Here is a 19,257-nt window from a genome sequence, read left to right as displayed (position 1 = left end):
CTGGACTTTACATAAAAGTTTGCCTATTTCTGGCTTAGACTATCAAATTGCCATGCTTTGTCTTTGTCAACTGAAGCAACAAATTCAGAAAAAGTAAATCTTACTTACTAGCTATCTTCACCAATTATCAGAATAGGACACTTTTTTCCCCCAAATAAACACAAACCCTCCCAATGGATGTAACTCAGTGTATATCATAATAACCTGTAGAAATACTAGATAAGAAAAGGTATTAATTTTCTGTTAAAAGTAATGTGATGATATATGAGAAATGAGAAGTAGTATAACTAAACTACAATGTGTACCTTCCAGAAGACTATTACAGAAAAAGAAACAGAATCAGTTATTATTTTATAGTATATGTATAATAAAACCAAACTAATTAGAATGGGCAATAACAAAATATGCCAATGAACAATAATGCATTATCTATAAACCTATTCTATTATTCTTCTTAAGTTGTAGAAAATGACAAGCATAATTACAAAATATGTATTCAAAACATGTAAACCACTAATTTTCCACTTGTAAAAGCCTGATTCAAAAAGCAATTTACTTTATGGTTTACTTAAGCTTTGCAACTACATTAAAATATGATAGTATATACACAACAGCTTGTTAACAAGATTATCATAACATTAAAATCATAATGTGGCACTTCAATTATGGATACTTAAAATTAAAGCTAATCCTCACAGTACCAATTTTTATCTCCTAAATAATTTTAGCTATTAGCTGCTCATTCAAAGTCTGTATCTAAAATGATAAGCATTCTAGAGTAAGACTTAGCTCTGCACTTTTCTTTCGTAGCAAAACAAAAGCTGTATCCCTTCCTTTCTAGTCTTTAATATACAATCTTAAACTACTAACGGGAAAATACAATTTTTTTTTTATTTTTTAAGTTTATTTATTTATTTTGAGAGCAAGTGAGGGAGCACGAGTGTGGGAGGGGCAAGAGAGAGGGAGAGAGAATTTCAAGCAGGCTTCTCGCTGACACAGAGCAGGGCTCAAACCCACAAACCATGAGATCATGACCCAAGCCAAAATAAAAAATCAGACCCTTAACTGACTGAGCCACCCAGGTGCCCCAAAATCGAATTATTTTTTATCATGGTTAAATTCTATTATGTTATTGCTGCTAATTTGTTGTTTTAAATATAAACATCCAATATACCAATGACTCATATTTTCTTTTCTAGTTTTATCATTCTAAAGTTACCGAGTAGTCATAAAATGGTAATTATAATTTTATTTTCTTCTACAAATACTCGTTTTAAATAGTGTCTAGCACATAGTAGGCACCAAGTTGAATGAACACATGCTTAGATTAAGGTATAGGCTAACGCATTTTATACATATATAATTTAATTAACCTATGCCTGATTTCATTTGCTGCTGTTTTAAAAAAATTATCATTGGGGCGCCTGGGTGGCGCAGTCGGTTGAGCGTCCGACTTCAGCCAGGTCACGATCTCGCGGTCTGTGAGTTCGAGCCCCGCGTCGGGCTCTGGGCTGACGGCTCAGAGCCTGGAACCTGCTTCCGATTCTGTGTCTCCCTCTCTCTCTGCCCCTCCCCCATTCATGCTCTGTCTCTCTCTGTCCCAAAAAATAAATAAATGTTGAAAAAAAATTTAAAAAAAAAAAAAAAAAAAAAAAAAAAAATTATCATTAAAGATAATTCAGTGTGGTCACCAAATCCATATGTTAGGTGATCAAATGCAGGAACCTACTGTGGGCATAGTAGAATATGTGCCTCTTTATAATAGAAATGACAAAGACAGGGTACTCTCCTCTGCATAGAAGAAAAGAGGATACTCTTATAATTTGCTGACTTGGGGGGTACTTTTTAGAGAGATACCTGCTGATCCCTTTAGTGAAAGAAAACTTGGAGAAATATAATTATGAAGGATCAAGACATTTGATTAAAATGAAAAGTTAACACATCGCCTCTGAACCCAGTATCGCAGGTCAAACTTTTCATATAGCTAAAAAACAAACACAGATACACACATATACATGGGCATTTATGATTATAAAAATAATGTGTTTATTTTTGAAAACTTTGAAAGCAAAAAAAAGTTACAAATGTTAAATCATCTGTAATTGTTGATATCATTATATACCATACCCAGAATTTTTAAAAAATTGTATTTACTTTCCATACTATTTAATAATCTGATGATTTTACTAGAAGTATCTTGTTAATGCTTTCTCATTTTATCTTTTATTTTACTACAATGCAATTTTAATTTTTTTCATGCCTTACATTCATCTTTTAAATTACTCAAACTCACTATTCATAAATATTTAGGTTGCCTTCTTATCCTCTTTCCCTTTTTTTACTATTATAAAAAAAATTCATTGAACCTTCTTGTACATAAATCTTTGTAATCCTAATAGATATGTCTAAAAAGCATAGAGATCCCCAAATTCAAAATGCTGTCACACTGTAAGATTTCCTTGACTGGGATGGGGAGATTTAGACAGAAATAGAGATATAGAAAGTATACATTTACATATACAAACATACACATTTACACATATTTAATATATACATACACACAAAAACTTACCTACAAAAATGATTAAATAGAATAATACTATCTTACCTTCAAGCCTTATTCAGATAGACAAAACTACTCATAGAGACGATTTTTTATTCCAGTTCATGTAGAAGCACCACTTAAAGAAATAGTGTAGTTTAACCATTATGCTCAGCACAAGATGCAAATTAATATAACTAAAACATTAATATAACAATAAGCAGCTAAAACAATATCTAGGTACCAGGAGTAACATAACCCTTAGATCAGTTGGTAAACAGTCCCTTTTACCACTGGATATTAACAGAGAAGTGAAATTAAAGATGAACTTTCTAGACTAATACATCTAGAAGAGGAAAACTGGAAAAGACCTCTTTTAAATGTCTCTGAATCTCTTCTTAGACCTGAGTCTTTAATGAAAAATTTAGATTGTTATTAATATATATACTTTCTACCTATCAAAGTCAATGATTCTAAAGTAAAAACACAAACACATTAAAACAATATTAACCTTTTGACTTAAATAACACTTAGAATGTATTTATACCTCTTAAAACTATTTTCCAAGTTCGTATAGTTGTATTTTGTTTAACTCTGCATAAATGGCTGTGCTTATGGCACACCTATAATTACAATTACACACACCAGAAAAAAAGCCAGAAACATAAAGTGTGCAACTCAATATCACCATCTAGTGACAGAATTCCCAACACGTGATGAAGCCAAGCAAAAATGAAAAAGAAATTTCATGTTTGTCCTGGAAGTTCATCTCCATAACAATAATCTAAACATAACAGGTGTCACTGAATAGGTTTGGCTCTGCAAATAAAATACTAACCTCTAATTAACAATGTTTGTATTCCAAATATGTAATTTATATTTTCACCATAGAAGTATAACCACCAATCTGACCAATCTTTATTTTTGTGTATTGTCATTTTCTAAAACCTTCAGACCACATTGTTACTTTTTCTTCTTAATGAACTATAAGTACCCATTTCTTTTCCACAATTTGACACTCCCTTTTCTCAAGTTATTCAATTCAAATACTTTCCAATTTCACATATCTATTCAACATGTCCCACTACTGCCTCTGGAACTGAAAGGGGGATAGAGAGACACAATGTTAAAAAGGTTCCACTTTTCCTCTTGATGTTTAGAATTTATTACAGGGTCTAAGACAGGTGCAAAATATGATAATACAGAAATCAAATCACTTTGGCATGATAAGAAGGTTGAATTGGCAGTGATAAGGAGAAAATATGATGAAAAGAAGTTGTGAATTTTACCTCTAAACTCACTATTATCATACTATAGACAGAGATTTAACCTAGAGATGTATTTTTCCTGTCTTTAAAATGTTTTTTTTCTTATGTCATCATTTTTAGAAATCCTGTACAATATCTCCACATAGCCATAGAACTACAATGAGCTCTGTATAAGTGAGAGACAAGAAATATTCACTCTGGTATTTTACATTCTAAGGCTACACTATAGTTTTCCAGTCAATTCCATTATGTATGACATATGTAAATTCTTTGAAATAATCACTGAAACACCATTAAATGCAAATAACATATACAAACATTATAATACTTTGTATCATCCTTTTATTGTTTCATAAATTACAAAGCTTTCTCTCCTACATTATTGTTGTTCATCATATCAATCCTATTAAGTTTTTAATCCTATTTTACAAAAAAATAAGACAAAAAAAGATTAATTTACCTAAAATCACAGTTGGAGTCTAAAATCTGATTTTTACCACTTATCCTAGTATTCATATCATATTTTATTCTTTCCATTTTTCCATTTCTTACTTCATTATTTTTTGAATCATTCATGATGTGCTCCTATTATAGAAAATTTAGAACAGAAAATTATAAGCCTGAAAAAAGTATCTGTTCGCCTAGCACCTAAATATAATAGCTATTTTAGTATATTTTAATCTCATCTTCTTTCTCTGCATTCTTTATATTCAGTGGAGATAATGTTCTACATGCAATTTTGTTTCCTGGTATTTTTCAGTGAACAGTTTAACACGAGGATTCTTGTGTCACTAAAAACACTGTGGTGAAGATCATTTTAGTATCCAGATAGGGTTAAAGATGCCACAATTCACCATTACATGTGTGTATATATAATATCACATGTTACATAAATATATGTTTTATAAATATATTTAAGTTTATATATCTATATAAAATCATAGATGTGTATATAAATATACATCAAATGCATTATATATATAATATTCATTTCCTTACTTGTTTCCTTAACAGTAGACGATTGGGTTCTATTCAGTTTGTTTACTGTTATATTCTAATAGTTTGAGAAACACATTGAGATTGCCCATAATTTCTAAGTTTTCTGAAATAGATTTATTTCAGGAAGTTAAATTAATATGTAAAAGGTATGTTTGCTTTAAAGCTTTTCATACTTATTGGAGTGATCCTTCCCTTAAATGCAGCAGTCACTTCCACCCCTATTGAGCTCTGGGAGTGAGAAATGGCTGTCTTGCCATTCCATTGCTAACACTCAAAAATTTCCTCCCTGCTGAACTGCAGTAATATCAGTAATCAAGAAATTAATACATTTTTTAATGTAACTTAAATTTTGTTGGCCATTACAGTTGAATATTTTCAAAGATTTCTTAATCATACTTTGCCAATTATCCATTGAGCTCCTAATCTTTCTGAATCTCTTAAACACATAGCAATGTAATACGCTGATGTTGTCTTTTAATCTCATGATTTCTTTCCACGAACAGAAGCTTTTTTAATGCAGGCAAAGCTTAGTGATTTCTTCTTCTACTCTTTAGCTTATCATCTCTTTCCCTGTACAGACCTCAAAATAAATAAATAAATAAATAAATAAATAAATAAATAAATAAATAAATAAATAAAACTGTTGCTTCCCATAATGTAGTGGACATTGGCTATTTCATTTATTTCATTTAGTTCTTTGATATACATGAAACATCCTTCAGCACCTGTGTAAATATAAAGTGATTTTTTTTCCAAATAACTAAATGGCTGCCTCTTATACCACTTATTGTGTGATTCAACATGTTCTGGATGATTTGGGGTACCTTATAATATAATAAATTCATAGGATTGTCATAGGATCTACTATCAATACAACCACTAATTAGTTATGGGTAATACATAGAAATGCTAATAAATTTCCATTTTTATCTTAAATCTGACCACATTACTAAATTATTTCATTAATTCCTAGCGTGGTTTTGTTGTTAATTCTCTTGAGCTTTTTACATATAAGTCATGCCTTTAGATAGTAATAGTCATTTACCTCCTCCATATCAAGTCATATTTGTTCATTTTGGTTTTACATCCATTACTGTTATGAAACTAACTTTTACTCTTCATTTTTTGAGAGAGCAGCATGTGATGTATATGTGATGTGTGTGAACCTGGTTTAGCTTTACCCTAGCCACTCCATTTGATGAAAATTCCATTCATGAGAGATAGACAAATGTCACGTTAGCAACTCAAACATATACCTGTAGGTGATGCTGTCCAAAGAATAGCCTGTAACTACATACAACCATTTACATTTATATTAATGAAAGTTAAATACAATTAAATATTCAGCTCTTCAGTTACAAGAGCCATAATTCAGGTGCTTAGTATCCACATGTGGCCACTGGCAATCATACTAAACAACACAAACATAGAACATTTCTACTAGAGAGTTTTACTGCAGTTCACAGAAAGTTCTGCTGGGCAGCACTTCTCTAGATTATCTCCAGGAGCCACAGAACACTGGCCAGGAATGCCGCCCACCCTTCTCTTCTCAGGCACACCACTTTACAGTTCCAACTTACTCTGCTGGAGAAAGTTATTTATAATTTTTAAATCTCAAAATATGTTTCTTTGTGACACACATTTTCCTAAGCCCAATATTTTTTCTTAGGCATCTGGTTAGACTCTCCTCCTTTCTGATTTGATGCACTATTCTTAGAAATCACATCCTTTCCAATGGCTACAAGTATCAAAATACTTAACAAGTCCAAATGTGCACATCAACCCCCAGTATTTTCCTGAGTTGTAGAATTATATTTTCCTTCTGCTTATTGCAAATTTATACGAGTTTGCCACAGCTATCTCAAATTAATCTGAAAATGAAAATATTCTTCCTTAACCCTTTTTTTCTCTCCCTATCCCAATTAATATATATCCAAATATTCAAAATAAAAACATTTGACTTAACTTTAATAAACCTCCTTATTACTTTTATCTTTACCAACAATTCAACAGATAATTATTGAGTACCTACTATATGATAATACTATGGTAAGACTAAGAATACACAAGAGGGCAAAAGAGCAATCCTAGTTTCATGGAAGTTACTATCTAGTAGGACACACAAATAAATTATAATTTATTCAAAAAGGATAAGAATAATTTAAAACAGAGCAGCACAGATTAAATCAAGGTTATGATTTATTGAGGCTAAGCCACAAAGTCTTATCAGATCTACATTTTAAATACTTTCATATTTCCCAAACACACTCCCCTCTGTTGGGCCTTTATCTTAGTGATGTCACTGATTTCTCTAGCTCTCTCATCCCCTCAACTGCCCCCGCTATTTTCTTCCAAAACAATATTTTAAATCATTTTTTCCCCTTTCTCGGTATTAGCTAAAACCTGATCAAATACCTGATTTACTTAGCCTGTACATCCCAGATTAGTTCGTAGCTCCTTGTGTTTTTAACATAGGTGGCTACAGGTCCTCACATCTGGGGTAGGAAGGATGTATGGGAGGGGTCTAAAATGATTTATGAGCTGGGAACACATGACAAAAGAATGTGTTCAAGACTACATGGCAAAGACCAGCCATGTTGAGGGATTGGATGAGATAACAGAATTGAGCAAGGACAGAATCTTCTTTCCTATTCTAAGAACTTTAATAAACCAAGTTGGAGATATACCTCCAACTTGGTGACAGCACCCAAACACAGCACTCACAAAATGTCAATCTTCAGATTCCATCCATTTCTGCTCCAGCTTCTCCAGGCTAGACACACTCAGAATGAGAGCACCACTGCGGGTGTCCAGGGTCACCTGAGGACTGCTGTGGAGGTTAAGCCACTGAGAGAAAAGAATGTTCCCACAGCTGAGCTAGGCCATGTCCAAGGACCAAGAGAAAAGCTACCATGGAATACTGCATCTATCCCTATATTGTATCTTCTTCCCCTCTAACAATTCTACAAAATTCTAATGTTTACATTTAATCCTATCACCCCTTCCTTAAAAATAATGACTTCCTGAAATAATTTACACTCTTTATCATGGCAAGCTAGACTCTATCTAACTAGCCTCCAGAATATGGTAACAAACACATTTCCAACCAGCCTCTTAAGGCCAGTCCCTATGGTCACCAAAGTTTTCAGCAAATTATTCATACCTGTCTCTGACTGCCCCTTCTCACACTCTGAGATTCTGAAATGCTTACATCATCCTTGCCAACTTCATACTGCTTCATTTCCACCCAAGGATTCTTTTTTTAAATTTTTTTTTAACGTTTATTTATTTTTGAGACACAGAGAGACAGAGCATGAACAGGGGAGGGGCAGAGAGAGAGGGAGACACAGACTCTGAAACAGGCTCCAGGCTCTGAGCAGTCAGCACAGAGCCCGACGTGGGGCTCGAACTCACGGACCGCAAGATCGTGACCTGGCTGAAGTCGGACGCCTAACCGACTGCGCCACCCAGGCGCCCCTCCACCCAAGGATTCTTGACATGGAAGGAGAGATGTTACTGACTCAAAAATTCTGCCTATGTGAGTTTTGTGGGAAAACATATTCAAAAAAAGCTTGAAAAAATTTGCTTTACATCAGACTACTGACTGTTCCTGAAATACATCTTGCACCTGCAGGCCTCCATGACTTTGCTCAATTCTATTCCCTCTATCTGCAAAACTGGCCCTCTTTCAAGGCCTAAATCAAATATCTTACCCTCCCATAGTTTCTTTTGATCGAGACACCCTTCATGTAAGGCAAACATTGATCACAGATTAAAGAACAATTAATTTTTGCCCCTCCATGTTTCTCCTCTTATTCTTAGTAACATAGCATCACAACTTTTTTCCCATGCTTCTATAATCTCACATATAAAAGAATGAGCTACTGCTACATTTCCTAAAGGCAAAAAACAACAGCAAACACAAAAGTGGTGGGCCCACAGTGTACTAAATTGCTGAATGCTTTGGTTACTAAATTATTTAATTGTGTTTAGTGAATCCAAACATTATGAATATGTGTGTGCATGTGCATGTGTAAAATATGCAGCTTATGTAAACAAAGTACATTAAACAGCCATATAATTAAAAGCTGATTTAAATTATCTAGAATACTGCTTTATCTGATAGCATGAGTGATTGAGAGGTTATTCTAACCAGGTAATACTTGTTTTTCTTATTAGTTCATCTCTACTTTTTTAAAAGCAGAATATCCTAGTATTTTCTAAAAAGTAAGTATTACAAAATTTGGCAGAATAATCTCTTCATACACAGTTCTCCCATAATTCAGTTTGATTTTCCTTGATGACAAATTTTCTATACTAATTACATGTCCTTTCCTTGTTCATTATATTTCCCTCAGTCACACCCATTTTCATTCACATTGCCCCTTTGTAATTCTTTCTATGTTTTAGGCCTTCAGTTCTTTTATTCAAAGCTTCAGAGCTGGCATTCTCTTTGTCTTCCTGTGTGTCTATGTGTTTACTTCAAACTGAGTAGATATAAAAATACAGAGAATAACTGTAGCTTTCTAAATACATATTGGTGTACACACTTAATATATTCAAATTTATTATCATTAGCATGTGCAAAAACAATGCCTTCAACTTATAAATGTGGTAGTTTTAGACACAAGATAAAGACTGTATTGAAAATAGGAGTTCATTCATAATTTCTGCATTGGCTTTTTCCACAATATGTTTTATACCTTCTTTTTAATTTATTACTATTTTTCAAAAACTAACTTTCTGTGAATGTATGATTGCATTTTATAGGCGCAAATTCTCTATTGTATATTCAGTTCTATTTTTCCCTCTTTTTTTTATTAGTGAAGACATTAACAATAAAATAGGCTCACTTGCTCCAGCTGGTAATTTCTCAGTACTAGTAATATATTATTCCTCTTTTTGTGACATCATAATCATCTATACAGAAGTACCATGTATCTTTGTGTAGAAGCTACTGTTTCCATTAAATTTAATTACCTCCCCCTGTGGTTTTAAATAGAAGTGGCTTCAAAATGAGGGCAGCTTCTATTAAATTTAATTACTTTCCCCTGCTGCTTGCATGGTAAAAGGAAGGTTACTAAATGAGAGCAGCTTCTAAACTAAAGTATATGGTAACTGTGTGCTAGCAATAACAAAATTGTACCCACGTTCCCTTCTACAAAGCCTCATAGGTTTATCCTTTCTCTTATTTTAAATTATTTTTAGCCTTACGATCCTGAAAAAAAAAATGAGAACTGCATTTTAAAAATCAATTGTAGTTTCATAGGCTAAATAAAGGTAAATATACTACTTCTGTACGAATATATTGGAAATTCTCCAACTCAAATGGGGAGATGAAGCTCACAACTTTTAAAATTAATTTCATTTATTGTTTTCTAGCCCTAAGGATGATGAGTTTTATTCCTTACACATTCTTAATGTCTACTAAAATACGGATTTAAAGACTGATTCTTAAAAGTTATTAAAAAGGTATCAAGTCTGGCGGAGATTTCAGAGAAATATTTAGAAACAGAAATGTCAAAAGTGAAAAAAGCAAAAAAACAAAAAACAAAAACAAAAATCAGGCTCATTATAGACTACTGTATTTGAAAAAAAGTGAATCTATATGCTTTAAAATAGTGTGTAAATCAGTTTAAAAATACTATGATATAATCCTATAAAATCTAATAGAATATGAAATTTTAAGTACCTCTTTTTAAATTAAATATTAATTAGGAGAAAATACTACTCAGTTTAACCACCATTGTTCTGTTTATTTTTTATATTCAGGCAGAATTTAGATGAACAATATTTCCATTCAATCACACAGTTTAGTATAAATATAAAACAAGACACCCCTTAAGCATTTTAAGTAACAAATTAAACATTTACATTTTTTACTGTGCACTGAGGCTTAACATTTATGCAGCTTCAAAACCAAAGTACAGCCTCAAGGGAAGTCTCTCCACTGACAAATTAATACCTTAGAGAACAGAGCTGAATGGTGGCAATGAACTCATTTGTTCCCCCAATAATGAAGAATGACTTTTTCTTTACCACATCTGTGACTGTTGCTATGGTGACCCAGACTTACCTCATTGCTTCTCGGAGAGCTCCTCGCTCACCAAGAGTCGTGTGCTTGATGTCATCAAAATTATTCTCCAGCTTCTCGCATTTCTGCAACATTTTAAAAAATGTATTAATCCTCCAACATCCTGAGATAAAATTGTATCTATGCAATTATGTAAAAATATAATTGATTATATTGATTATGCACTCATGAAAAATATGCACACAACTTTAATTGGGTAGGATTCATTAAAATTGACAGTGTGAATTCAACAGTAACAAAATAAAAATGTCATGATACAGCTATCACAGAAGTCTTTTTACCAATTTTTCAAAATGGAGTAAACAGACTAAATCAATTTTATGTAAACATAGCACAACTTTTAGAGCTTTGAGGTTTGAAAATTACTTCACTAAAATAATCTCAAATATATCAAAACCAATTTGAATTCAAAAGAGAAAGTCAATAAAAGTAAGTTTGAAATTATAATAAACTGTATAAGATAAATATCTAGTTCTAAAAATATTAACAATTACTTACATGGAAAGATACAGCCCAGCATAAGATAATTATACAACTTCCAACATTTTGGAAACAAAATTTTAGAATAAGATCTTTAAATAACAATTGTGTATATATTTATAAATAGATGTATACATATAGATATGTTTAAAATAAATAAGTCCAATTCTTAAAATTAAGTGACATTATATCATGTTCTTAGCAATACTGAATTGTTTTTTCTAAGTTTTTATTTTTTTAATTATAATTCTGAATATATTTTTAAATGTAAAATTAACTTAATCTTACATGAGACTAATAAGTTTTGAGAAGATTTATGCGGTATAGAATTAAATTTTTGACTAAAAACATATCCATGAATCTTTTGGCATATCAGATTTTATATATAAGTTAGGTAATAAAATAATTAGATTTAGCATTTTAGCTAATCTAACAAACGAAAACTAAATAACAATGTGTTCTTTCCATTTTAAATTATACATACATATGCTGGATTTTAGAAAATTACAGAATTTAGATTAATAATTTTCAATGTGTAAGAATTAATTTAAAAACCTTGATATATATGTGTGTATATATGCATATATATGTGTATATATGTACATATATACACATATATATACTATTTTTACCTTGATTAAGTCAGCAAAATTAGGGCAAAGATCATTTTAACAGATAGTTATATGCTTTTATAGTGAAAATCTTGAAAATTATGTATACATATGTACTGTGTATATATATACACACAATACATATACATATATACCTAATACATATCCATATATAGTGTATATATATACATATATATATACTATTTCTACCTTGATTTTTTTTAATCAGCAAAATTAGGGCAAAGATCCTTTTAACAGATAGTTAGTTATACGCTTTTATAGTGAAAATCTTGAAAATTATGAAATATATCTAAAACAATTTGAATTCTGAATAACAGTCCTTTTTTGATATATATAAATTGTAAATATCATCTCCTGCTCTATGTCTTGTCTTTTCATTTTTTAGTAGTGTCTTTTCATGAAGAAAATTTCTTATTTGTAATGAGGCCCAATTTATTATTTTTTATGGTTAATAGTTATTGCCTTTTGTGTCCTCTTTCGGAAATCTTTGGCTTCCTCAAGGTTATGAATATATATTCCTATATTTTTTCAGTAAACTTTATTATTCTGCATTGCACATTTAGATGTTCAATCTTTTGGGACTGACATTTGCACAAGATGTGAGATAGGAAATCACATGATATAAGTAATTAATTAAATCAATAGTAATTATTGAAAGGACCATCATTTCCCCACTATAGTTAATCTTTTCAATAAAGTAAATCACAGTATATATTTGGTCTGTTTCTGGAGTCCATTATGACCCACTACTCAATTTCCTATACTTGTGCCAGTTTCACATTATTTTAATTACTTACACCTATAATAAATAAAAAACTCCTACAGATAAATATAAAAAGGACAAAAAGCTCAATGAAAATAAGCAAAAAACTTATACAAACACTGTATAAAACACTGTATACAAACACTGTATAAAAGAGAATATCCAAAACTGCTAATTAAAAAAACAATATGCTGAATATTACTACTCGTGAGAAAGATGCAAATACCATTACACACTGTGAAAATGCCTACAACGTAGATTATATAGAGCACTTTTTCAGTATAAAAAGCAACTGAAGCACTGCTGATGGAACTAAATTGTTACAATCACTTTGTAAAGCTTTTAGAAGTACTTTCATAAGCTGAAATCATGCCTAAGAATACACCCAGAACAAATTTATAATAGGTTCACCTAAATCCATGTACAAAAATGTTAATAGCACCATTATTCAAGATAGCCCAAAACCAGAAACAAGTCAAATGTCCATCAAGGTAGAATATATAAATAGGCCATTATATACAATGGAAAACTACACAGCAATAAGAATGAACAAACTACATGGGGCACATGGGTGACTTGGTCAGTTAAACCTCTGATTTAGGCTCAAGTCATGATCTCAGAGTTCTTGAGTTCAAGCTGCACGTTGGGCTCTGTGCTGAGAGCTCAGAGCCTGGAGCCTGCTTCAGATTCTGTGTCTCCCTCTCTCTCTTCCTCTCTCCCCCTCTCAAAAATAAATAAAGGTTTTAAATTTTTTTTTAAAAAAGAATGAACTATAGCTACATGCAGTGACATGGATACATTTCATAGATACAATATTGAGCAAAGATGTGACACACAAAAGAACAAATAGCAAAATTATTTCACTTATGTAAAGTTCAAAAATAATTAACCTACAGGTGCCTGGGTGGCTCAGTCAGTTAAGCATCTGATTTTGGCTCAGGTCATGATCTTGTGGATCGTGAGTTCAAGCCCCACATTGGGCTCTGCACTGACAGGTTGGAGCCTGGAGCCTGCTTCAAATTCTGTGTCTCCCTCTCTGCCCCTCCCCCATTCATGCTCTGTCTCTCAAAAATAAACAAAATTTTAAAGAAATTTAAAAATTAAAAAATAGGCAAAGCTACAGTGAATAATCCAAAAATGAAAAAAAGAAAACCATCCATTTACATAGCAAAAAATAAAAATATTCCTGAATAAATTTAACAAAAGTAGCATATGATTTGTGCACTGGAAAGCACACCTCAAGATAAAAATTAAAGAAGACAAAAATAAATAGAAAGACATCCCATGTTCACGGATTAGAAGACTTAATAGTGTTAAGATGGTATTACTCCCTAAGTTGATCTAAAGATTCTATGCAATTCCTGTCAAAATCCCAGCTGACATTTTTTTTCGCCGATTTTGACAAGCTGATCTTCAAATTCATACTATAACAAAAGGGACAAGGGTAGTCAAAACATTCTTAAAAACAGAAATGAAAAATTGAAGGACTCATATTTCCTGATTTCAAAACTGACACTAAAAGTAAAGTAATCAAGACACTGTGGTACTGGTGTAAGAACAGAAACACAGAGCAACATACATCCACAAAAATATTTGTATACAAATGTTCATAGCAGCATTATTAATAACATACAAAAAGCAGAAAAAATTCAAGTCAAAAAGTCAATAAAATCATAAATGTAGCATATTGATACAACAGAATATTATTTGGCCGTAAAGAGAGAAGTTCTGATACATGCTACAATATAAATGAATCTTAAAAATATTATGCTAAGTGAAAAAGCCAAATAGAAAAGGCCATGTTGTATATGTAATTCCATTTTTTTTAAATTTTTTTTTCAACATTTATCCATTTTTGGGACAGAGAGAGACAGAGCATGAACGGGGGAGGGGCAGAGAGAGAGGGAGACACAGAATCGGAAACAGGCTCCAGGCTCCGAGCCATCAGCCCAGAGCCCGACGCGGGGCTCGAACTCACGGACCGCGAGATCGTGACCTGGCTGAAGTCGGACGCTTAACCGACTGCGCCACCCAGGCGCCCCTGTAATTCCATTTTTATAAAATGTCCAGTACAGCAAATCCACAGAGACATTAAGGAGATCAGAGGTTGCCAAAGACTGGAAAGAGTGGGGGAATGAGTGATGATGGTAATGGGATTTCTTCTGGGGGAGATGAAAGTGTTCCGAAAGAGTGGTGATACATGCACAACTCTGTGAATATACTAAAAACTACTGAATTATATACTTCAAAAATAGTGAACTTTATGGCCTGTGAATATTATCTCAATAAAGCTCTTATTTTAAAAACATGTAAAACTAATCAAGATGTTAGAAGCTGGTGTATAGTACTACAGGAGACAAAAGAGGGTCTTCTAGGGAACTGTTTAATTCATTTTGTGAAAATTATGGAATTGCATATTTAAGATCTATTTTTCCATTGTATAATTATAGTGCAATAAAAGTTTTTAGTAGAGAGTCTGAATTCTGGTTAAGAAATCATAGTGCCTCTGTGTGTGTGTGTGTGTGTGTGTGTGTGTGTGTGTGTATGTGTCTCAAAATAAATTAATTAATTTAAAAAAAAAGGGAGGGTGCTTGGATGGCTCAGTCATTAAGTGCCCGACTCTTGATTTTGGCTCAGGTCATGATCTTATGATTTGTGAGATCGAGCCCTGTGTCAGGCTCTATGCTGATATTAAGGAGTCTGCCTGGGATTCTCTTTCTCCCTCTCCCTGCCCCTCCCTTGCTCACACTCTCTCTTTCTGTTTCAAAATAAACAAAACTTTAAAAATAAAATTTTTAAAATGATAAAGAAAACAAATCATAATGCAATCACATAACACCACAGTTAAAATTTAAAAAGGCATATACAAAAGTTCAAAGTATCTACCAGTAAATATTAGCTACCAACTAATAATCATGAAATAACATTTTATAATTAAAATTCTGTATGAAAAAGCCAATCCTGTAATGAAGTCTAACATCCTTATTGAAATGAAATAGTAACTCAGATTATAATAAAATTATAATAAAATGTTGAATAAAATAAAATTCAAAAAAATGTTAAATAAATGTTCTTTTATGTTACAGTTTTCAGAATTTTCCAAAGTTTGTTATGGGTTTATATTTCTTTTGACTTAAAAATAATTAATTAATAAAGACACTTTTAAAGTTTTGGAAATATTTTTATATTTTATTTTGAATATGCTGGGGTTTTTTAATGTTTGTTTGTTTACTTATTTATTTATTTTAGAACAGATCATGAGCAGAGAGAGGGGCAAGAGAGAGAGAATCCCAAGCAGGCTCCCGCCCTGTCAGCACAAAGCCAGATGCAGGGCTCAAACCCACCCATGAGTTTATAACCTGAGTCAAAATTGAGTCAGTCACTTAATCAACTGAGCCACCCAGGCACCCCAAATATGCCATTTTCTTAATAGAATACAATAAAATAAGTGCTAGGAATAAAACAAATTTAAATATAAAACAGGATTTTTTCAATACTTCTTAAATTTTTCTATTAATTATGACTGAATTAAGATTTTTCCTCCTAAAATTGTTTGCCAGTAAGCTCATGAAACTTTTCACATTTCAAATTATCCAGAACATTTCCAATCATCTTTATTTTTTTTAATTTAAATTTTATTTTTTTTTAATTTACATCCAAATTAGTTAGCATATAGTGCAACAATGATTTCAGGAGTAGATTCCTTAATACCCCTTACCCATTTAGCCCATCCCCCCTCCCAGAATCCCTCCAGTAACCCTCTGTTTGTTCTCCATATTTAAGAATCTCTTATGTTTTGTCCCCCTCCCTGTTTTTATATTATTTTTGCTTCCCTTCCCTTGTGTTCATCTGTCTGTGTCTTAAATTCCTCATGTGAGTGAAGTAATATGATATTTGTCTTTCTCTATTCTCGCTTAGCATAATACCCTCTAGTTCCATCCTTGTAGTTGTAAATGGCAAGATTTCATTCTTTTTGATTGTGGAGTAATACTCCATTGTATATAGATACCACATCTTCTTTATCCATTCATCTATTGATGGACATTTGGGCTCTTTCCATACTTTGGCTATTGTTGATAGTGCTGCTATAAACATTGGGGGTGCATGTGTCCCTTCAAAACACCATAACTGTATCCCTTGGATAAACACCTAGTAGTGCCACTGTGGAAAGAATATCCAATGGAATAAAGACAGTCTCTTCGGTAAGTGGTGCTGGGAAAACTGGACCGTTTTCTTTACTTTTGCATACCCAAGGAGAAGTATAACAATGTACACAAAGTAATAAAAAAATAAAGCCATGTGGTAAATTCAATTATATCCATTTGCTACATTCAACCTATAACAGCTTAATGTTAACAACTGCTACTCAAATAATGCCTTTTGGGGCAAATGAATACCTAAAAAGATCCAAACCAAACTACTAGGTATATGATCTTTGGAATATACCATTTTTAACCTTAATATAATTAAACTTAATAATATGTGACTAGTATCTATCCATAATTCTAAACACATCTCACCATACAATTTTTTTAATTGGATAATATTCCCATGCATCCATGTGCTACTATTTATTTAGCCAATTTCTTTTTGGTTTGCTAATGATATTATTAAACATAGGATAGAAATGGACGGTTGAAAATTAATTAAAAGCTTAAAAATTATTGTAAAAAGAAAAATAAATGTTCATTTATAGAGATTATTCTGATGTATCTCAAATTGTTTTCACCTACAATGCATTCAAAGTATGTGACTACCGTATTCTATGGTACAATCACTACTGAAATTCAAGGTTTCTGATTCTAATTTCATTCATTTTTCCCCCATGTTAACCATTAATAGAAAACAATGTATATTTTCTCTTTGGCCATATAATTTTACTTACTTTTCTCTGCAACTAGATTTGCTATCAACCCAACTCCATCAATATAGATGAATATAGATGAATATAGATGAATCACTACTAAGAGTTATGTTTAAATCTTAAAATGGAAGAAAGTTTCGTAAACTTTTTCTTTCAAACTTTACTTGATTCTTGATATGAAAAATAGCACTCATCTTTTAATTCGATGCTTCTCCACAGATGGTTTATAAATCAGATGTGGGAATAGATATTTCTATTTAATTGCTATGGGCATATTTGTGAAATCTCTAATTTTAAATATATACACATACACATATATACACATACATATATACATGTTTTTGCTAAATGGAGTCATTTCATAGAAATAAATCTGTCCCTTGACAGGATAATTTTGGTTTTTTATGGGTGAAAATCTTCAAAACTTTGCATTTACTGACAGGGATTAACAAAATCAAACACTACATCTGAATCTCTTTATTTAACAACAAATGTTTTGAATAGGGTACTGTCTTTAAGGCCCACAATGCTATAGGAAATGTGAGATTTAATTGTTAAAATCCATGAAAGAGCCTGATAATTGCACTACTGTAATTAAGACAGAATTTTAAGATCTCAGTTTAGCCATTTAAAGTCACTCCCTAGACTAGAGCAATAATGCTCATGGCAAAAGAAAGTCACAGATAACAAATATTTAAGGCAGCCTGTACAACAGTGTGATAGTAGCTTAGACTCAAAAGCAAACACAAAAGCCTCTTGTTATCCCAATATCCATGTCTGAAGTACCTTGGGAACAGGTGTATAATACAATGCAATTTAAAAAAATAGCTTCTTACTATTTCTTATGATTTATAAATCCCTCCCCCAAAAAAGTTAATCTGATCAATTTTTGGAAAAGGTTATTTTACAGTAAAATCCATGTGTAGACAGCCTTCTAAAAACAGAATTCTTATGGAAAGTTTTCTTTTTCAAGTTTATATTTTTAAAAATATGTGTTTTCAAAATCTCCCCACAGGTCCAGATATTACAACAAATGCATTGCCTCTTTTTCTATTTATTTTTGAGAGACAAAGAGACAGAGCAAGGGAAGGGCAGAGAGAGAGGGGGACACGGAATCCAGGGCAGGCTTTAGGCTCCCAGCTACCAGCACAGAGACCTACACGGGCTTGAACTGACGAGCTGTGAGGTCATGACCTGAGCCGAAGTTGTACACTCAACCGATTGAGCCACCCAGGTGCCCCCTCTCATTGAAATTTTAAACTTTGGGGCGCCTGGGTGGCGCAGTCGGTTAAGCGTCCGACTTCAGCCAGGTCACGATCTCGCGGTCCGGGAGTTCGAGCCCCGCGTCAGGCTCTGGGCTGATGGCTCAGAGCCTGGAGCCTGTTTCTGATTCTGTGTCTCCCTCTCTCTCTGCCCCTCCCCTGTTCATGCTCTGTCTCTCTCTGTCCCAAAAATAAATTTAAAAAACGTTGGAAAAAAAAATTAAAAAAAAAAAGAAATTTTAAACTTTATCTTGGCCTCCATAGTTGCAAAAGAACAAGTTCATGAAAGACATTAAAAAAGAAACAAAATTACTAGATTTTGAATTCTTAAGCGTTCATCCCTAGCATAAGCC

General features: G+C 32.4%; 1 protein-coding gene across 3 annotated transcripts in view; it reads right to left on the bottom strand.

The window, feature by feature from the left end:
- DPYD (dihydropyrimidine dehydrogenase) overlaps positions 1 to 19,257 on the bottom strand; it is an 864,530-nt gene that overhangs the window by 728,061 nt on the left and 117,212 nt on the right. For all 3 annotated transcript variants that reach the window (XM_047871842.1, XM_047871843.1, XM_047871841.1), the window contains exon 3: positions 10,886 to 10,968. In XM_047871842.1, coding sequence (XP_047727798.1) covers positions 10,886 to 10,968 — 83 coding nt within the window. The remainder of the gene's footprint in view (positions 1 to 10,885; positions 10,969 to 19,257) is intronic.

The sequence above is a fragment of the Prionailurus viverrinus genome, chromosome C1 (genome assembly GCF_022837055.1).
Source record: "Prionailurus viverrinus isolate Anna chromosome C1, UM_Priviv_1.0, whole genome shotgun sequence".
Taxonomy (NCBI): domain Eukaryota; kingdom Metazoa; phylum Chordata; class Mammalia; order Carnivora; family Felidae; genus Prionailurus; species Prionailurus viverrinus.
Note: the sequence above shows the minus strand (reverse complement) of the source record. Positions and strands in the feature narration are given on the sequence as shown.